Source organism: Rosa chinensis, chromosome 7, assembly GCF_002994745.2.
Source record: "Rosa chinensis cultivar Old Blush chromosome 7, RchiOBHm-V2, whole genome shotgun sequence".
In the NCBI taxonomy this organism is placed as follows: Eukaryota; Viridiplantae; Streptophyta; class Magnoliopsida; order Rosales; family Rosaceae; genus Rosa; species Rosa chinensis.
This window is the reverse complement of record NC_037094.1, coordinates 15,246,387-15,265,343: the sequence shown is the minus strand read 5'-3', so window position 1 is coordinate 15,265,343 and position 18,957 is coordinate 15,246,387. Positions and strand designations below refer to the sequence as shown.

Sequence of the window (18,957 nt, the reverse complement as noted above, 5' to 3'; positions counted from 1 at the left end):
AATTTTGTATGTATAAACAATCAATTTTCACGACCCCCCCAACCACAAAATAACACACACACACACACACTCTCTCTCATTATGCACATTTCAACCCAAGAAATATCAAATATTTGAATTATGAATATTGAGATTATTTCATAAGTAGTTGTACGAGAAATTCGGTTTCGTATCAATTTTAGTTTCGAAATGAACGTTATTTAGGGGGGGTCGTGAAAATTGACTTTTTATACATACAAAATTTGGAAAAACTTTCTTCATAAAAATTGTAGAGATCATCAATACGATCTCGTACATATATGGAACACAAATATCGGAGTTCGTATGAATTAATTATGAATTTTAGAAAAAATGAGATTTTTGAAATGAACGTTATTTAGGGGGGGGTCGTGAAAATTGACTGTTTATACATACAAAATTTGAAAACACTTCCTTCATAAAATTTGTAGAGCTCATCGATACGATCTCCTACATATATGGAACGCAAAAATCAGAGTTTGTATGAATTAATTATGAATTTTAGAAGAAAGGAGATTTTCGAAACGAACGTTATTTAGGGGGGTAGTGAAAATGACTTTTTATACGTACAAAATTTGGAACAACTTTCTTCATGAAAGTTGTAGAGCTCGTTGATACAATCTTGTGCATATATGGAACGCAAAAATCAGAGTTTGTATGAATTAATTATGAATTTTAGAAGAAAGTGGATTTTCGAAACGAATGTTATTTGGAGCGGTCGTGAAAATTGACTTTTTATACATACAAAATTTGGAAAAACTTTCTTCATAAAAGTTGTGGAGCTCATCGATACGATCTCGTACATATATGGAACGCAAATATCGGAGTTCGTATGAATTAATTATGAATTTTAGAAGAAAGGAGGGGAGAGGAGAGAAAAATAAAAAACAAAAAGAGGAAGGGAAGGGCAAAATAGTCATTTTGGACCAAATTGTGTGAGATTTGAAAGTCTGAGGAGTAACTTGTCGAAATTAGGATAGCAGGGACTGAACTGTCGACGCCCTAAAAGTACAGGGAGTGAACAGTAATTTCCCCAAAAATCATCATCTTAATTCTAAGGTCATCTCCATTAATCGGGTCTAAAGGGTCATTTCCTAAATTGTAACTCCTTTTTTATTTCCAGTAATAACCAAGAAAAAAGCTAAAGGGTCATAAAAGAGCCAAAGGGCTTAAAAGAGGGCCAAATGTCTAGCCCAGGCCAAATTTAAATGGACCAAATGAATGGTTAGGATTACATGCAACGATTAGTTAGTTATTTTTTCTTATAATTTTTTTTTATCAAAATGGTAAAATTTTTCAAATCTCATTTTTCCTATAAATACATACATCATTTCTCTATTATTTCACACCTTCTATTTTCCTTTTATAATTCACCTCAACATAGATGATTTATCTTGTCGAAATTTTGCACGTTAGAAAAAATATTTACATCTCAAAAAACAATCTAGTTTAGAATAATTACAAGTAATATAAGATCATAAATTTTATAAAAAAAATTAATCAAACAATAATAAAATATTAGAAAGAACTAAAATTTGGCTCTGGAGACCATTTATTATACAATTATATTTTGAAGGCTAAAATTTAGACCCGGACCTAATATAGCCCTCCATTACTGGAGATGGCCTAATTCTTCATGGAACCAAGGAGGTCCAACTTGCTTACAAAATATCAATTGTACCATATGCAAGCAACTCAAGCAAGTATATGAGCGACTTTGTGGAAGTTTATTTTCATTTTTTTTTTTTTTAATCTAAAAAGGTCATCCTAATATTGTACTTCAACAAGCAATTTCAAGATGATACACCCAAAAGGGTGGTCATAAATACCTTTATAACATATTCTACAACCTAAATAAGAACCAGCATACACCCTTTATTTGTTAATTGAACGCCTTTCATTAATCAAATCTAAAGCACTTAATAGGTATACATCAATTTTGACATCCTAAATTGAGGGACTCAAAACTTGACAAATACTGCTCATTAAGAACACACTGAAGCTCGCTTTGCAAGAGAGCCTATAGACCACCAAGAACACCTCTCTTTCTCAAGACAAAATCATTTTCTACCTACTAACCCGCCTCAACAATCACCACTCAATTATTGTATGATGAAAGTAGATACTTCTTAGAAAAATATATAAAAGTAATCCCAATAAACCATTGACTCGCAAATTACCTATACTTAGAAGAATAAACTAAAAGAGAAGACTAATTGAAAAACAAATGGTTCGCCACCTTATTAGGACAAACGAGGCACACAAAGTGCATAAGCCGGGACAAAACCCATTAACTCCCACAAAAAGACAGTAGGAACTTACTGAAAATAAAACTTAACAAAAAACAACTTGAAAACAAAAAGAGACCTAACCCAAATTGAACCATTGACCTAGCCTAAATATAGGGCCCAACACCTAAAGCCCAACCAAAAGGAACATGACCAAGACACTGACGATGAATGAACACTGTGTCGCAACATCAACAACATCGCCGTTGCCATGCCACCCAAAGGTCTGACAAACTTCAAAGTTGCCACTGTCGTCAAACCAATCTGGCGGCTAGCCCGCCAACGCACCACCATTACCGTCATAACAGTAGCAGACTACGCGACCCACCACCTAATCAGATCCAGGAGGTATCTAAGTCGCCAACTGGGCAAACCGACCACCACCTATGGATCCCCCCATCGCCATGATTGGAACCCGTAGCCACTCTACCTGCAACTATCATTAACACCGAAAGCAGCCATCCTCTTGGACCACCACGAACCCAAACAGATCCAATAAGGATCAACAGGGTTCTACCGCACCTACTGTGGCCACACCCTTGGCTAAGCCTAGAGACCAAGCTTGTCAGGTTACACCGCCTAAATAACCCGTCCGACAACAACATCCCAAGGACGTGCTATCAGAATGAGAATGGATCATGAAGAAATTGGAAGTGCGTGCAGCGCATATGGCTAATCTAAGCTTTTCTTGTCAAGGTAGAAGTTTATTATAGTGTTTTAATTCTAACCGATCAAACACATTTGTGTAATTTATTATAGTTTTTTAACCCTAGATGAGAAATGATTATATAGTTCCGGATCGCAAGCAGTGGTGATACAGACTAATCTAATTACTTAATATATATAAAAATTTTACCAATTTCCCCAACATTTTGCTGAAATGTCTATTATAATAGATCATCACTAGCAATAACATGTAGTTCAAACCTTGCGATAATGATTATGCAACTTAACCATAATGCAAATGAATTAATTTCAATAAAATAACCTAACAATATAACCAATAATTTTATTTTTTTATTTCTTCTTTTTAGAAAAAAGACGTGAGATCCCACATTGCTTGGGGGAGAGGAGGTGATGTGTTTTATATTTGAGGCTCACCTCCTCATAGTACGATGATTTTGGGTGGAATCCCAATGATAAAACCGTGAGAGCAAGTCTCAAAGCAGACAATATCTTGCTATGTGGATTGTGCTGTGACATAATGGTATCACAGCCACTCTATATCCAGAGGTGTGCAGACGAGGGAGTCGAACCCCTAAAGGGGGTGGATTGTGAGGTGAGATCTCACATCTCCTAAGGGAGAGGAAGTGATGTACCTTATATGTGTAGACTCACCTCCTCATAGTCATAGTAAAACGCATTTTGAGTGGGAGTCCATAACAAAACTGTGAGAGCGGGGCCCAAAGAGGATATTCGGATAATATCTTGCTATGTGAACTGGGCTGTGACAAAGAAGATGTGCAGTAAGTGTCAGTTTTCTCATATTAGGATATTTACCGTTTGTTTTTCTTGTGAAATTTCACCCCATCCACCTTAATCTTTATTTTCAGTTAAATTGTCTTATAATTACCATATCAGCATGTCTGCCTAGTGTTACACTGTATTAGCATATTAGCGTACCAAGTGTGCTGCCAATTTTCAAAATTAGGATATTTACCATTTTTTTTCTCGTGAAATTTCACCCATCCACCGTAATCTTTATTGTCAGTGAAATTGTCTTACAATTACCATATCAGCATGTCTACCAAGTGTTACACTGTATTAGCATATTAGTGTACCAAGTGTTACACTGTATTAGCATATTAGTGTACCAAGTGTGCTAACCTTTTTGGTTCTTTAAGTTTATGGAAAACCACGCTTATTATTGTTTTCTTAAAATTGTTAGAAATTTGGGGATTCCTCTAATCTCCTTTGGCAGTTTCATCGACGGTGAAATCTGACTTCTCTTTTTGCTGCTATAAGGTTCGTTCAACAATTAATTCTCATTCTCCAGGAACCAGGTACCTTATTAGATCTTTCAATTTTATTAATTTCTTATATAAATCAAGAAGCATATCGATTAAACTTTAGTATTTTATCAGGATGGTGTTATAATACAATGATATACAACACACACACACGCATATAGATGAATTTTTAGACACTGAAGAACACTTCTTATATGCACTCGTAACAAAACATAACACTATTGTTGTTGTAGAAGATGCTTAATGATTTAATTATTTTTGGAGAAGGCATTCGACATTTCAAATAAACTTTAGATGATTTGAATGTCATGTAAGCACTTACTACTGTGAGATTCAAATCATTTTTTTATAGATAAGAAATATAAATAAAGATTAGTTGTTTCAAAAAATTGATGAATATAATTTTTGTATCTTTAGAAGTATCGGGGCAAATCATTTCACTGTCTATGAACAAAATTTTACTTCGATTATGGACTGTTAAATTATAGGATTAATTTCAGTTTACCCTCTTAAGGTTTGGGGGTGTCATCATGTCACCCCCTCTACTCTCAATTTTGAATTTTTACCCCCCCCCCCCCAAAGCTTTCAAATTTCCGTTAGTCATGTCCAATTTCTCAAATTCCGTCTAAATTGGATGTTAACTCTGACGATCTGACTTACTTTGAAGGCTAAAATGGTCATTTCAAGACAAAGAACCCAAAAAAAAAAAAACTCTCACTTTCACTTTCAGGGGTTTCTCTCACTTCTCCAAATCTCTCTCTCTCTCTCTGCAACTCCAAAAATCGAATTTGCACATTCCCTCATTTCGGTCTTCCTCCTCATCTCTCAGATCCTCAATCTGATCCCAAAAACCAATCCCCCACTTCTGCAACCCAGGTCGACTCGAAACACCACCTCTCCTAGAAAATGGACTGACCCAGATTCGTAATCGAAGCCTCAGAGGCTGAGGCAATGGCCAAGAAGAAGGGCCTCACTGTCGTCCAGCTCCTCCCGTCCTTCGTCGAGCATGACAAGGCCCTCTCCCGGGTCTTCATCTCCAAATTCCCCGTCGGAGCCCTCGGGTACGGGTCCTCAAGTTGGGTCTTCTTTGAAGTCAACCTCGAGTTCTCGGGCCTCCCCCTCCACTACTACGTCCACGCCGAGCAGTTCCTCGCCACCAATCTCTCAATCCAGTCGTAGCTCCGCCTCGAATACGTCGTTGTCTCCACCGACCCCTGCCGCCATTGCCGCCAATTCTTCCAAGAAATCCGCCGCGCCCAAGATATCAAGATCCTCATCACCTCTGCCGAGGCCAGAGAAGACGACTGCGACAAAAATGACACGTCGTTGGCAAATTCAGCCCCCTCATCCCCCACCGGTTCAACACTAAAGATATCCTCGGCAAGGACGTGCCCGTGGTTATTGAGAAAAACACTAAATGTGTGAATGAATAGAATAAGAGATGATTTGTAGTTATATGGGAGGTTCCTTTTGCTTCGTTTGGGTTTTGATTTCCATTTTTGGAGTTGCAGATCTGTGAGAGAGAGAAAGAGAGAGTGAGAGAGAGAAACCCTCGAAAGTGAAAGAGGGAGGGTTTTTTTTTTGGGTTATTATCACAAATGGTACCTGAACTATACCTCAATTTTATCGATGGTACCTGAACTTTAATTTTGATCACAACCAGTACCCGAACTTTTCAATTTCGTTTTAAATGGTACCTAGAGCCACCCCCGATCACTATTCAGACTAAAAATGGCATGGGAGGCGACCATAGAGATAATTTTTGATGATTTCAAGTGTTGCGATCATATTTAGTGATGATTTTTGGTAATAGACTTGCTTTGAACTTGTTTTTTTATTTTTTATTTTTTAAGATATGGATTTTTTGGCCGGAATAGTGACTGAAGGTGGCCTTAGGTACCATTTAAAATGAAATCGAAAAGTTCGGGTACTGGTTGTGATCAAAATTGAAGTTCATGTACCATCAATAAAATAGAGGATAAGTTCAGGTACCATTTGTAATAATAACCTTTTTTTTGTCTTGAAATGACCATTTTAGCCTCAAAGTGAGTTAGATCGTCAAAGTTAACGTCCAATTTAGACGGAATTTGAGAAATTGGACATTGTTGATTGAAATTTGAAAGCTTTGGAGATAAAAATTCAAAATTGAGAGTAGAGGGTTGTCATCCCCCCAAATCTCAGGGGGGTAAACTGAAATTAATCCTTTCAAATTATAACACTATTATCGCTTAAACTAAACAAAAACAAAAACTATGGTAATAAACATTAATAAGAATAAGAGGAACCTGTGAGCTTCTTCTGTTTTCTATAAAAAGAAAAACAGATGAAGAAGCTTCAATGTGGTATGTATGCCCAGTAGCTGCATTGTCTTATGACTCTCGTCCAAGTCAGATGCTGTTATTGTCTTATGATGTTTCTGGTACTCTTTTCTCTTACTATTATGCAAGTTTCTTTTATTGAGGCCAAGTCTTATGTATCCTCATATCCTATAATATTTGATATCTTTAGTGGAAAATTAACTCTTAAGAAATAAAAATAAGTTCTACTATTTCCACCACTAATCAACGTACCCTCGCAAATTCGGTAGCTTGTTGACTGTTGCTACTTTCGACCTTTCTTCAATGCTATTAATGTACACATTAGAATAAATAAAGACTGTTTGAGATCCTTAATAATTTAATCAAGTTTATATCCCAAATGACATAGCATTTACCATGTCATAATTTTTAATTTCACATTTCCTAACAAGAGATTCTTATGTAGGGCAAACGTATCATGTGGCTTGTAGGGCAGCCCAATTAGTGAACATGTAAGGGGGGTTTTGGGTATTTCATTTTAATAAGTAAGGACAGTTTCAGAACATACTTAAAATTTTCTGGATTTTGATTGGGCTGTCCTACTTCCACGTGGTACATTTGCCCTATGTAAGAATTTCTCTACTAACAATGCTTGGGATCCTAGTTTTCACATCATATGTAATTTCATTTGAAATGCTGATATCACGGATAAAGATTAAAGAGAGAACACATAGTTTTTTTATTATGTATTGTCATATATAAATTTATTTTCAGCCATTGATACTATGTTAACATGCAGTTATATAGAACGCCGTCTATGGGTATGCGTCTCTGCAACTTCCTCCATCTTCGATGGAGCAAAATTCCGGCACTCTCCCTGGTGTCGCAGCTATCGAGCACGGTCCAGGCCGTCTCTCCCTTTTATCTGATCTTCTCCAAGAAGTCGAGGTCCTCGACCCGTGTTGAAGCGAGGTCGTTCACTCCTCCTCAGATTGCTTCGATCTGGGCTTTGTGGTCGCCTTCGGTTCGTCGTCCTCTTGGATTAGGGGCTATTGGTGATTGGACAGTTTGGGATCCAAGGATCCTGACGATATCTTGTTTTCCAGTATGCCTCAAACTACCAGAGGCGTTGGCAGATTTGGTGAGTTTGTGGCGTTGGTGCTTGGAGAAACGGTCATTTTTCGTGTCTGGTCAGGTTCTGCTTAGGTCCCTTGGTGGGCAAGATTCGACGACTGGAAGATGCAGAAAGGTAGATGGTGGGCTGTCGATGTGAGGGTCAGCGTTGATGGGCTCCATCGTCGCCTGGGCTGGTTCGAGTGTGGTTGGTGTCAAGCTTAGGGGTCGGTTCTCGATCCGGCTTTCCAGGGTGTTGACGAGGCGATGGGAGCGGTGCCTAGGTGACATCTGTACTGCGGTCAGTATTGGAATTGGTGGCGGCGGGTGTTGTCGGGTTGCTGGGGCCGAGAGGTTCTTTCTCCGACGAAGGGAGGGGGAGCGGTGGTCAAACCCGAGGTCAGAAAAGCGATCAAGGTTGGTGCCCAGAGAGGCTTTGGGTGCCCAAAGTACTCTGGTGGGCCTGGGCCTCCATTCTGTTGGGTTGCTCAAGTGAAATTTGGGCTGGGCCTTCCTTCTTGGGGCTTGGCAGCTGGTGAATGAGCCCGAAGTTGCTAGGGTTCACATTTGGGATCCTGGAGACTGTTTTTGGGCCCTAAAATTATATGTATGTTGGAATTGCTTCTTTGGTTACTTAGATAGAAAATTGCTCTCTATTCAGCGCATTTTTTTGCGTGGAGTAGGCAAGGTCGATCATACTACCGGCGGTTACCTTGATAGAAAGTTACCCTCTATTCGACGCATTTATTTGTGTGGAAATACAGTCGACCATGCTATTGGTACCGTTTTACATAGCCCGAATTCTGTCCGACGCTTCATCAAATGCTTAAGTGCATCCCTCCGTATCCTAGCTAGGTTTTATTTCCGATGCTCTAGTATTTTTCTTGTTGCTTTATATTTTGATGTAGTTTCTACATCTACAAGTTGTAGTTTTTCTTATTGTTATTTTTAATAAAATGGTTGACTATTACTCTAAAAAAAAAAAAAAACATGCAGTTATATACAAATCATGAAGACACGATAATAAGGTCGACCAAAAACAATTACAATAGCAAGAATAGTAATATTTTCTGTTCCTTTTTTTCTTGTTTATGTTGTGCGAGCTGGGACTAGGTTAATTAAATGATCATGTACAATAACAATGCTGTAAAGAACCATGAATTAAATGAAGAAAGCTTGTTGTTTCTTTCAGTTTTACAGGATGACATAGAGGCAATCTCTCGTTATTTGGAGTGGGAAGAGAAAAAGTTCACAGCATTAACCGTCGCTACTCCAGGCTTAGAACACCATCCTCCCAAGACATTGGATTTGTTCCCTCAATCTCCAACCTTGGCCGAGACCTCAAGGAAGAGAAAAGCTGAAGAGCTTGAGCAAGAAACTGTTGACCGGGTTGCCAAGATGAGACTTCACACCTTGGAGGCGTTTGTAGATCAGGCCGTGCGGGGGGTGTCCACGGAACTCAATCTTAATAGCCAGGCTATCATTGAAATAAGTAGTGATGATGAAGATGGTGAGGATGAGGATGATGGTGATGAGTAAATTTCTTCATCTATATACTTTATCGAAATTGTAATAACTAGCTAAAGAGCTAGCTTGAGTTGTGTGCTGTTTTCATTTCTTAGAAGAACTAGAGAATAAAGATGGTGACATGCAGCTACCATGGATTTGGTGCAATAAAATTGTACTTCATTTCCCATTGTGATCATGATCGTTTTCCATTTTTTTTTCTCACGGTTCATTATAGTTTAGACATGAATAAGGATTTTTGAAGTGTTTAAGTAGATGAATATGTACATTACTATGATTGGAATTCTCTAAAGGATGGATCTCTATCATGACATGATGATATGAAACTAGTCTCTGCTTGGACAATGCGTACAAGCAGGCCAGCAGGGACGTAGCCACTTCAAAGGCTACTTGGGCTATAGCCCAAGAGAGATTTGGCCCAAAAATTTACGAAGTATAGGTATCAACCCACCTCCTAGCTCCTGCTTCTCTGATTCCCTCAGCCCCTCAAGAACCCTTGCAATCACCTCGCATCCCTTTGCACCACTCCCTCAGTCCCTCAAGAATCCTTGCGACAATGCCGATGGTTCTTTGAACTCTTGCAGTCGCAGAGTTGCAGATTTGGTTGAACTCCAGCCTCCAAGTGTGAACAATTTCATCTCAGATTGTTGAAATTTATGGATGTTTCCTTAATTGCTTGCAATTGAATTTGAATTTTGACCCCTCCATGTCATTCAATTTCACTCACTCAATTGGAGGAGAGTAGTTTTTTTGATAAGTTTGAAAATTGCAAGAGAGCAGTTTGGTTAGAGATCTCCTCTCTTCATCTTGTGAGTTTTGGTCTTAATACTGCAAATTTAGTAAGGCAACAAGCATATTGGTATCAATCACATTCTTGCATCCATCAATCGCATTTGTGCTGTGCATACTATGGAGGAATGATAAGCAAGAAGCATGATTCATGAAGCATTTGAAATCGATAAGCATGAAGCTACTACCTACTGATAAGTTAATGATCGAGAAAGGATAAGCTCTTGAGCATGAGAAGGATGAAAATTTGGTAAATATAGTTGGATTACTGGACTAGCATGAAAAATATGTACTATGAACATAGACATCATTTTCATCTATGAACATCATAAAAAACATACTTCAATCAAAATAAGATAGGAGATGACTTGATCTTGATGATTTGATGGTTCTCTACATCAGACAAAAAAAAAAAAGATGGTTCTCTACATTAAAAAAGAGTTTGCTAATAGTATTGATAATGATTCTGTGGTTGCTGAGTTTGAAGTTCGTGGGCCTCAGATGATACGATTAAGTTAATTCTAAAAGCGTGAGGATGAGTCTCCCACTGGGTTTCAAATCTTAAAAAAAAAAAAAAAATACAAAAGTTCGCAAAACTTTTATATAGTTAAAATTAGCCTAATTCATTTTCAAATCCTGAATACGTTCCTACGTACAAGAAAATCGCCTACCCAATTATAGACTGCTAAAATAGTAGAGAGTTGCTTCAATAGATTACTTTAACCCATCAACTCCGATTTCAAGGTCATACTCTCAACAAATTGAACATTTGCAAAACCAATCTCTTCTGCTCTTGCAAAAGAGAAGGGCACTGGCCACCATAATTTCCTGATGACTAATCTTGAGCATGCATTCATCAATTTCAATATAGCCATAAAATTAAGTTAATTTTGTTATTCACATTGGACCCTCAAATCCAACTTAATAGTTAGTAATTACTTTCTCAGCTCTTACCATTTAGGCTAACCTCAAGGCATACTATCCGAGTATACGACCACTTACATCAGCTATACCGACTATACCTTCAACTTCCCTAGTTTTTTTTTTTTTTATTTGCTAAAAGAGTAATCTTTCATTGGTTGGTAACAAGGTTAGATTCATCAAAGTCGTCATTGATCTACTTGAGAATCCATTCCGGCCGGTAAACCTGACATGGGCACCATTTGATCACATTAGTTTCAACAAAGAGACCACACTTTTTGAAGTGCATGATGATTATGTATGATATATATATATATATGGAATTGCTCGAGCTGGTTCATCACCAAACACAACATTTTTTTAAGAGATTTGAAATCTAGCCTAACTAGATAAGACCATCTCCAATGGATATGTTAAATTCACGTGGAGACCTCTAACAGCTATAAAAGACATCTGCATCCTCTCCGACCCACGGGTCTTATCTGACGTGTAAATGACATTTTCATTTGGGCTGTCAAATTTGACAGAGGCAAAGGGAACTGTCTTTTATTTTTTTATTGTTTCTTCCTCTTTCCTACTCTTCTCTCTCTTTCTTCCTGACCGTCTTTCTGTAAATATGGAGAAACCCAATCGTTTTCCCATTGCAATTCTCAGTCCCTTGCTTGTAACAAACAATGAATTTGAGGAGGAAGAAGAAGGCTCCTTCAATCTGGAAATTAGTACAGAATCAAACACCGAAACCCACCAAGAAAGTCCCAAGCTTTACTCAAAAGAAGCCAAAACAGAACCTACCCTTTCTGTTTCTCCTCCTCTTGATTCAATTCCAAAAGGAAAATCATGTCAATTAAACCCATTTGCAAGCCTCAGTTCCCCATTACTATACTCAACTCAGCTCCAAAGTTTGGATGTTCGATTTTTAGAAAATCAAAATCAACCCATACAAAAATGCAGAGCTTCAGATTCAATTCAAATTTTGGGATAAAGAGAGAAAGTTCAGAGTCATCCAAAAATGATCGAAATCAGATAGGGAGGAACTTACCCAGCCATGGATAAACGACGATTGATGATGGAAGACCACCGACTTTGTGCCTCTTCAAGTTTCTGGGTTCAATTGACCTATAGGCTATAGCCTTGAATACCCAGCCAGGGGTGGAATCTAATGACTGTTGTCAAAACATGATTTGTTTGGGTCCTTTGGGATTGAAAAGCTATCTCATGGAAGAACATACAACAAGAAAAACAGAGAAGAAGAAGGAGAAGAAGAGTGAACGTGACTTTAACCACGAAAGAGGAGAGATAAGAAGAAAGAGGAAAAGTGATTTTTTTATATAAAAATTCTGAAAAAATAAAATAAAATAATATCTGAATTTAACACATCCATTGAAGTATAAATTTGTCAAAAATGACATCTGTCACATCACCCTTCAAATTCAAATTTGACACAAGTATTTTAACTATACCATTAGAGATGCTGTAAGAGGTTCAGCTCCACGCTTTAAACACAACATTTAGTTCTTCACTCCTCATCTGATAGTATGCATAACGTATAGTACATATAAAATGCACCATATTAACCTCTAGCTTAATATGGTTAATATGGTTATTAGCTAGCATTTATTTCATGCATTCTAAAGTCTCTTAATCATTATTAATATATTATTAAGTAATAAGTACTGCAGTAAGCATCATATTCACAGGCTTGATAATTTTCTGAAAACCAACCAAGCCCTCTCAAGCAACAGCAGCCACTTTAAGCACCCCATCACATTTACCCTTGGAGATGACATGATCTTTAGATTCTTTACTCCATGAGTCACTCTCACCCTTGCACATTTTCTCCAGCACAGGCTTCAAATTTCTCGGGTGCACACTAACCTTGAGCCCATACTTCATGAACAATGTCAACGACATCTTTTGCTCAACCTGGTGGCCAGGAACCACCGTGAGCCGATGCCTCAACAACACTGCCGCGGCAATTGACTTCATCTGCAGGTAAGCCAAATCTTTTCCCAAACAAATTCTTGGACCGCCATTGAAGGCAACAAACTTGTAAGAGTCTTGTAACTCCATTTTTTTGCCATCAGAAGATAGCCACCTTTCAGGCTTGAATTCCAAGCAATCTTCACCCCAAATAAACTCCATGCGCCCGATTGCATATATGGAATATGTGACCGAAGAGCCCGCGGGCACGAAAGTTCCATCGGGCAAAACATCATCGTTGATTGTGTGCTTGAAATCTTGTGGCACAGATGGGTAAAGCCTTAGAGTTTCCGACAGGGCTGCCTTGAGGTATGTCAATCGGTCAACTTCCTCAAACACTAGGGGTTCTTTCACCCACTTTGAAATGTCTTTGCCACGTGTCTCCATCAGAACGGTGCATATTTCACAAATGATTTTCTCTTCCACTCCTGGGTTTTGAGTGATCAGAGAGAAGAACCAGCTAAGTGCGGCCGATGACGTGTCACGTCCAGCTAGGATGAAGTTGAGTGCCACATGTTGAAGAAATGTGTCCGAGTAGGATTCTTTTTTCTTCATGAATCTGGATAACAAGTCATCATGTGGGGTCCCGTCCAAACCTTGTTGCAGATTGGCCAGCTCGAGCTTACGTCTATTGATTATGTTGGACAAGTAATCGTCCACGTGGTGGAGGTTGTGACTCATGCTGGCTTCCATTCCAAGCCCGAGCCATTTCTTGAACTTCCATATAACCTCGGGCAAAATCAATCGTTGCAGCGTGGCTTCAGTCGCCCCGTCGAAAGCCGTGGCAAAGCCGTTTTCGGGAAGTCCCGGAGACAAAGTTTGCGGGTCCTTCCCGAAAGCTAGACCGCATATATTGTCGAAGGTGAGCCGAAGCAAGAGATCTTGAAGGTCGACCGGCTTGGCCTCTTTCTGAGCCGCCTCGAGAATCGGGCAGAACCTCTGCTCGATGGCTCGGCTCACCCACCGAGCCATGGCTTGGCGGAGAGTGCGGGTGGTGAACTCCAGCGCAGCTGTCTTGCGCTGAAACAGCCACGTGTCGCCATCGGAGTTGAAGATGCCCTCTCCAAGCAAATCATGGAACGCAGCTTGCCAAGTAGGACCCTTGGGGTAATTGTCGAACCGGAGCTTCAGAATGTGCTCCAAGTTCTTGGGGTCGCACGTGACGGTCACCAGCCCCTGCTTCCGAGCGAGGAAGGGGATCGCACAGATAGAGGTCTGGTACGTGCCGCCGCACGTGCGGAGGTTGTCTGCGATCCAGTCGTGCATGCGGTTCGAGTTCTGAATCAGGCCGGGGAGGCTGCCGAATACCGGCCAGACACGTGGGCCTCTCATGGACCGTGTGATGATCTTGAACCAACATAAATACGCCGCCAGAGCCGTTAAGACCATTAAAGCCGTTAGCGCCTCCATCTGAGCTTACCGATTACGACCACACTTGAAGACAACTCCTGGCTAAACCCAGATGACAGAAAATGAACCCTAACTCAATTGGAAAGGATCAAACTTAACCCCAGTAGAAATGCAAGCTCGAGCTAGAACTTGCAAAACATGTGTGTAAGAGGCAAAACCCAGATCAAAATGGGCTGGGAAACAAAACTCAGATCAGATTTATAGACGAAAATGAGTCTCTAGCTAGCTATATACATCAGATATAGAGGAAACCTGGATCCCCATGTTGATCTGGTTTTTTGTTCGGAAAGTGATAGAAACGAAGAGCTAGAAGCTAAGTGATCGAAGAAGAAGAAGAGTGAGGCAGTACTGACGCAAATGAAAAGTGTGGATTCATATAATATGAGTAGAGGTAGTGGAGAGAGATCGAGGGCAATAAATAGAGACTAATTGGGTGGCTGTTGTGTTCAATAATTTTCTTTTTTCAATATGCTTTCTTTTCGGTCCTTTCATTTTCTACTTTCTATAAAACCTGAAGCGAGCTCGCCATTATTCAATGCCAGCAAAGGTCGTTGGCCACGTTAATGTATACAGATGTGATGGGAGCATTAACAGAACAGGGCCACCACTACGTAGAGGTTTATAAGCTTTGCGTTTGTCCCATGCTCAGCAAACTCACAAACCCTACAAATTAACCCCTTTAAGCCTGTAGCCTTTATGTCTCTCTCTCTGGGTTAGAATTAGATCTCGCATATTCATATATACCCGCCACCTAATTAGTTTAGCAGGAAAGTGCTGCTTCAACTTAAAATTCCAGCTAGCATTGAACGAATGACTAGATGTTTGATGAGGTTGTTTGAAAAGGCTGCATTTGCATGCTTACATGAAAAATGAATAATAAACCTGAACTGTGTTTGGTGATATTGGTCTCAAACACGTCTCAAGAGTAATTTTCGCGAAAAAGAAAATGAAATCCACACTCCATCTTTCCTTATTTGGTAATTTAAATTTTATCTTTTTATGAGAATATTGATCAGAGAAGTAAATATGGAGTATAGATTATAAATTAAGGAATGTGAATTTCAATCCCCTATGAAAAACGAGCAAGTATCTCTAATAGATAATCTAGTTTCAAAACAACTAAACAAGTATGCATGAGCTCTTAACATGCTAGCTAAAGTAATTAAAGACTTGAACAAAACACATAGCCATATTTAGCTAGGGACCGATGAAAGAGAAAACACGTAAAAGCATTCCAATATTTTAAATTCACTATTACAAAATATATAATAACTAGTCATATTTCACCATTTGCCTTTTTTATTTTTAGCAAACAATATTTGGACAAGAAAGAGGCGTTGCACAAGCCTAGAAATATTATGGGCACGTTTACTTACTTGGAATGAAATGGAATGATTACAGGGTAAAAACATTCCTGCGTTTACTAACACATGAAGGAATCAGAATGATTCCGGGTAAAAGAATTCATGCGTTTACTAACACATGAAGGAATCAGAATGGATGTAGGTCTCACCTCCTTATCAGGAATCGATTCCTGAATACTCAGGAATTCGATTACGAAGGGGGGGGGAGAGAGATGAGTTTAGGAATCATTCCTCCTGAATCAATACCGATTCCTTTCTTCTCCCATTCCACTTGTCTCTGATTCATGATTATTTTCCATTCCAAGTAAGTAAACGTGCCCTATAAATCACTTGTGGCATGCGAGAACTCAACTAACATTTAGGTTCAATGTCAATAATGACCCAAACCTTTGAAAACTGACACATTCACTAACACATCACATGGGTCCTGCAGGACCCCAATACTCATTAACCTACTAATGAGGGACTTGTGAATATTGGGGCTCGAATTTGGGTGAGAGTTTCATCAAGCAAGTGTCTTGTCATATTTGCCAACCATTATTGGCTTCACATTTTGCTCATTAGGCTAGCAGAAATGGCTTCCATTGTACTTTGAAGATTGATTTTTTTTTTTGGGGAGTCGCAACATGCCTCCCTTATTGGCCTTACTTGAATTATTATTAGTATTATTTTATTTTACAAACATTTAGCATTTTTTTTAAGAAATAAAATATATTAATAAATGGAAAGATTACAATACATTGAAATGTGGTCACAACACCACTATATACAATCATGTTAAGAACTGTAGTTATATCAGGAGCAGAACTAGAATTTGAAACTTGGAGGATAGAGATACAAAAATGAGAGTATAAAACTTAATAATGTTAAATTTAGCAATTCGATTCTCAGTTGGTTTGTTGGATTCTCAGTTGCTTGTGGGTTTGGGTATTCAACCGATTTCACGAAGATGAGTAGTTCCTCGCTTGGTTCTTTCATCTACCAATTACTCCATAGATCAAACTCAACACAGATAGCTTAGCTAAGGGTAACCCTGGACCAGTTGCATGTGGTGGAGTTTTTAGGGATGAGAATGGTCGTTATCTTGGTGGATTTTGTCAAGGACTTGGTCATTAGACAACTTTTTTCACTAAACTAATGGGTGTCATTATTGGAATTGAATTCGCTTTTCAATTTGGATGGAATAACATATGGCTTGAAAGTGACTCCACTAGTGTTCTTGCTTGCATTGTCTCTTTTTCATTTGTCCCTCCTTGGCTGGCATCTACAGATTACATGGTCCACTTGTTTAGCACGTATCCGCTCGCTTACCTTTCATTGCTCTCATGTGCTCCGGGAAAGGAATATTGTTGTTGATAGGTTAACAAACATGGTTCTGGCATCCACTGCATTAGTTTGGTATGCAACCGCACCATCTAGTCTATCTCCTTTCTTGCTAAGGGATGATATGGGAGTTCCTTATCAACGTAATGCTTGATTGGAGTTGTGCTTTCTTTGTTTCCCTTGTATTACGGGGTAAGGTTTATGTCCCCTCCCCCCCCCCCCCCCCTCGTATTTTGCTTTTTTATTAATAAAATAAGAATAAGGGGACGAACGGTGGGTTCCCAGAGTGTGACAGACCCTTCTCCTTCAGGATTAAGGGTGGGACTTGCTCCCTATATTGTTTGTTTTAGAGGAACTAATATCGCCTCATCCCTTATTTGATTAAAAAAATAAAAATTAGCAACTCGAACGCACTTTATTAAGTCCCTAATACTTGTTACTCAAACTTTTCCTTGAAAAATAGTTTAGTCCCTCGTATTTTAAATTAAACTGGATAGTCATTATTCTTTGCAAATCTCACACAACAGGTCCCAAATGACATTTATACCCCTCACTTCCTTTTTCTATATTATTTTTCTCTCTGTTTTTTTTTCTCTCTTTTTTTTTTTTACACACACACACACACACACTCTCTCTCTCTCTCTCTCTCTCTCTCTCTCACTCACTAACGGTGACCTGCCTCTTCTTCCTCTTCTCTTCCATAGCGACGGCCCCGCCCCATTCTCCGATGGGCCACTCCACCCAAAACGACGTTGCACTCCTCTCCAACCTCAGCATCGGACCCCACTCCACCCAAAATGACTCATTCCTCACTGCTAAGCCCCCTCCCAATTAAGTCGCAGGGCTCGGATTTTGATCTTTCTAGGGCCCCGATTGAAGTCGATTAGGTTGACTGAGGTCCAAGGCTCCAAGAGCCGTGAGTATGGGATTGAACCTAGGAATAGAGCTCGGTAGAGGTACGCTTGTTGGAAATGGGATCGGAGTTGGGTGGAGATGGAGGAATTGGTCTATGAGGTTTGGCTGAGTTGGGCAGAGTGGTGTGACGAGGCTGTGCTGCGTGCATGCGTGCCTGTTGTGTGCGGGGTTGCTATGCTTGCTTGGCTGCTACGTTGGGCTCCCATGGCTGTCACGCTCCTATGCTGGGCAAACGATGCTATTCAAGACGCCGGTGTGGAGAAACTCAACCAGATGGCCGAAGTGGGCGGAGGAGATGATGAGGTCGAGGGAGAGATGTCCTCTGGTCCAACGGCGCCAGGAAGTTGGTCTTGGCCTTGTTGCCCCGGAGAGACCTAGCAGCGCCGTCGTAGAAGAGAGTTGCCTCCTCCGGAGGGAGGGGGAGAGAGAGAGAGTTAAGCAGAAAACGTAAAATAAAATAAAAAAGAGAGAATATAAAAATATATATATATATATATACATACATATATATAAAGGAAGTGAGTGGTATAATAGTCATTTTGGACATGTTGTGGACCTGTTGTGTGAGATTTGCAAAGAATAAGGACTATCCAGTTTAATTTAAAAGGTGAGGGACTAAACTGTTTTTCAGGGAAAAGTTTGAGGAGTAACAAGTATTTAGTCCTTTTCTTTTTTAGGAAAGTAACATTTCTATATTTCTTATTATAGATTGGGTTGTATACATTTATGCTTCATTTGGTTATCGGAAAGGAAATTGGTTCTTTGGTCTTTCCCATAAGCATGGGAAATTTCCCACTAGTTTCCTTACCAATGTTTGGAAACGCCGGGAAAGTAATAAGAAAATGTATTTTACTTTCATTTCCGATGTTTGGTTTGTGCATGAATAGGAAAGTAGGTTACATCAGTTTTCCAATATATCCTTATTATCAAAATATAAACAATTCAAGATTAGAAAGTTTCTTGGATAATTTTGTAGTAACAACCATTAAAATGATCTTTAGAGTAAAATAATTAATGTGTAATTAATGCAGGGAAAGTATGA

At 39.2% G+C, this 18,957-nt stretch overlaps 1 protein-coding gene and 1 pseudogene across 1 annotated transcript; one reads left to right on the top strand and one right to left on the bottom strand.

Moving 5' to 3' along the window:
- The first annotated feature begins 5,182 nt into the window (after positions 1–5,182).
- Positions 5,183–5,709, top strand: LOC112177472 (annotated as a pseudogene).
- Positions 5,710–12,315: 6,606 nt separating this feature from the next.
- On the bottom strand, positions 12,316–14,738 carry LOC112179785 (cytochrome P450 86A22). Its single transcript, XM_024318268.2, has one exon. It carries the CDS (start codon positions 14,311–14,313, stop codon positions 12,655–12,657), a length of 1,659 nt encoding a protein of 552 aa, XP_024174036.1. The 5' UTR covers positions 14,314–14,738; the 3' UTR covers positions 12,316–12,654.
- Between the last annotated feature and the right edge of the window lie 4,219 nt (positions 14,739–18,957).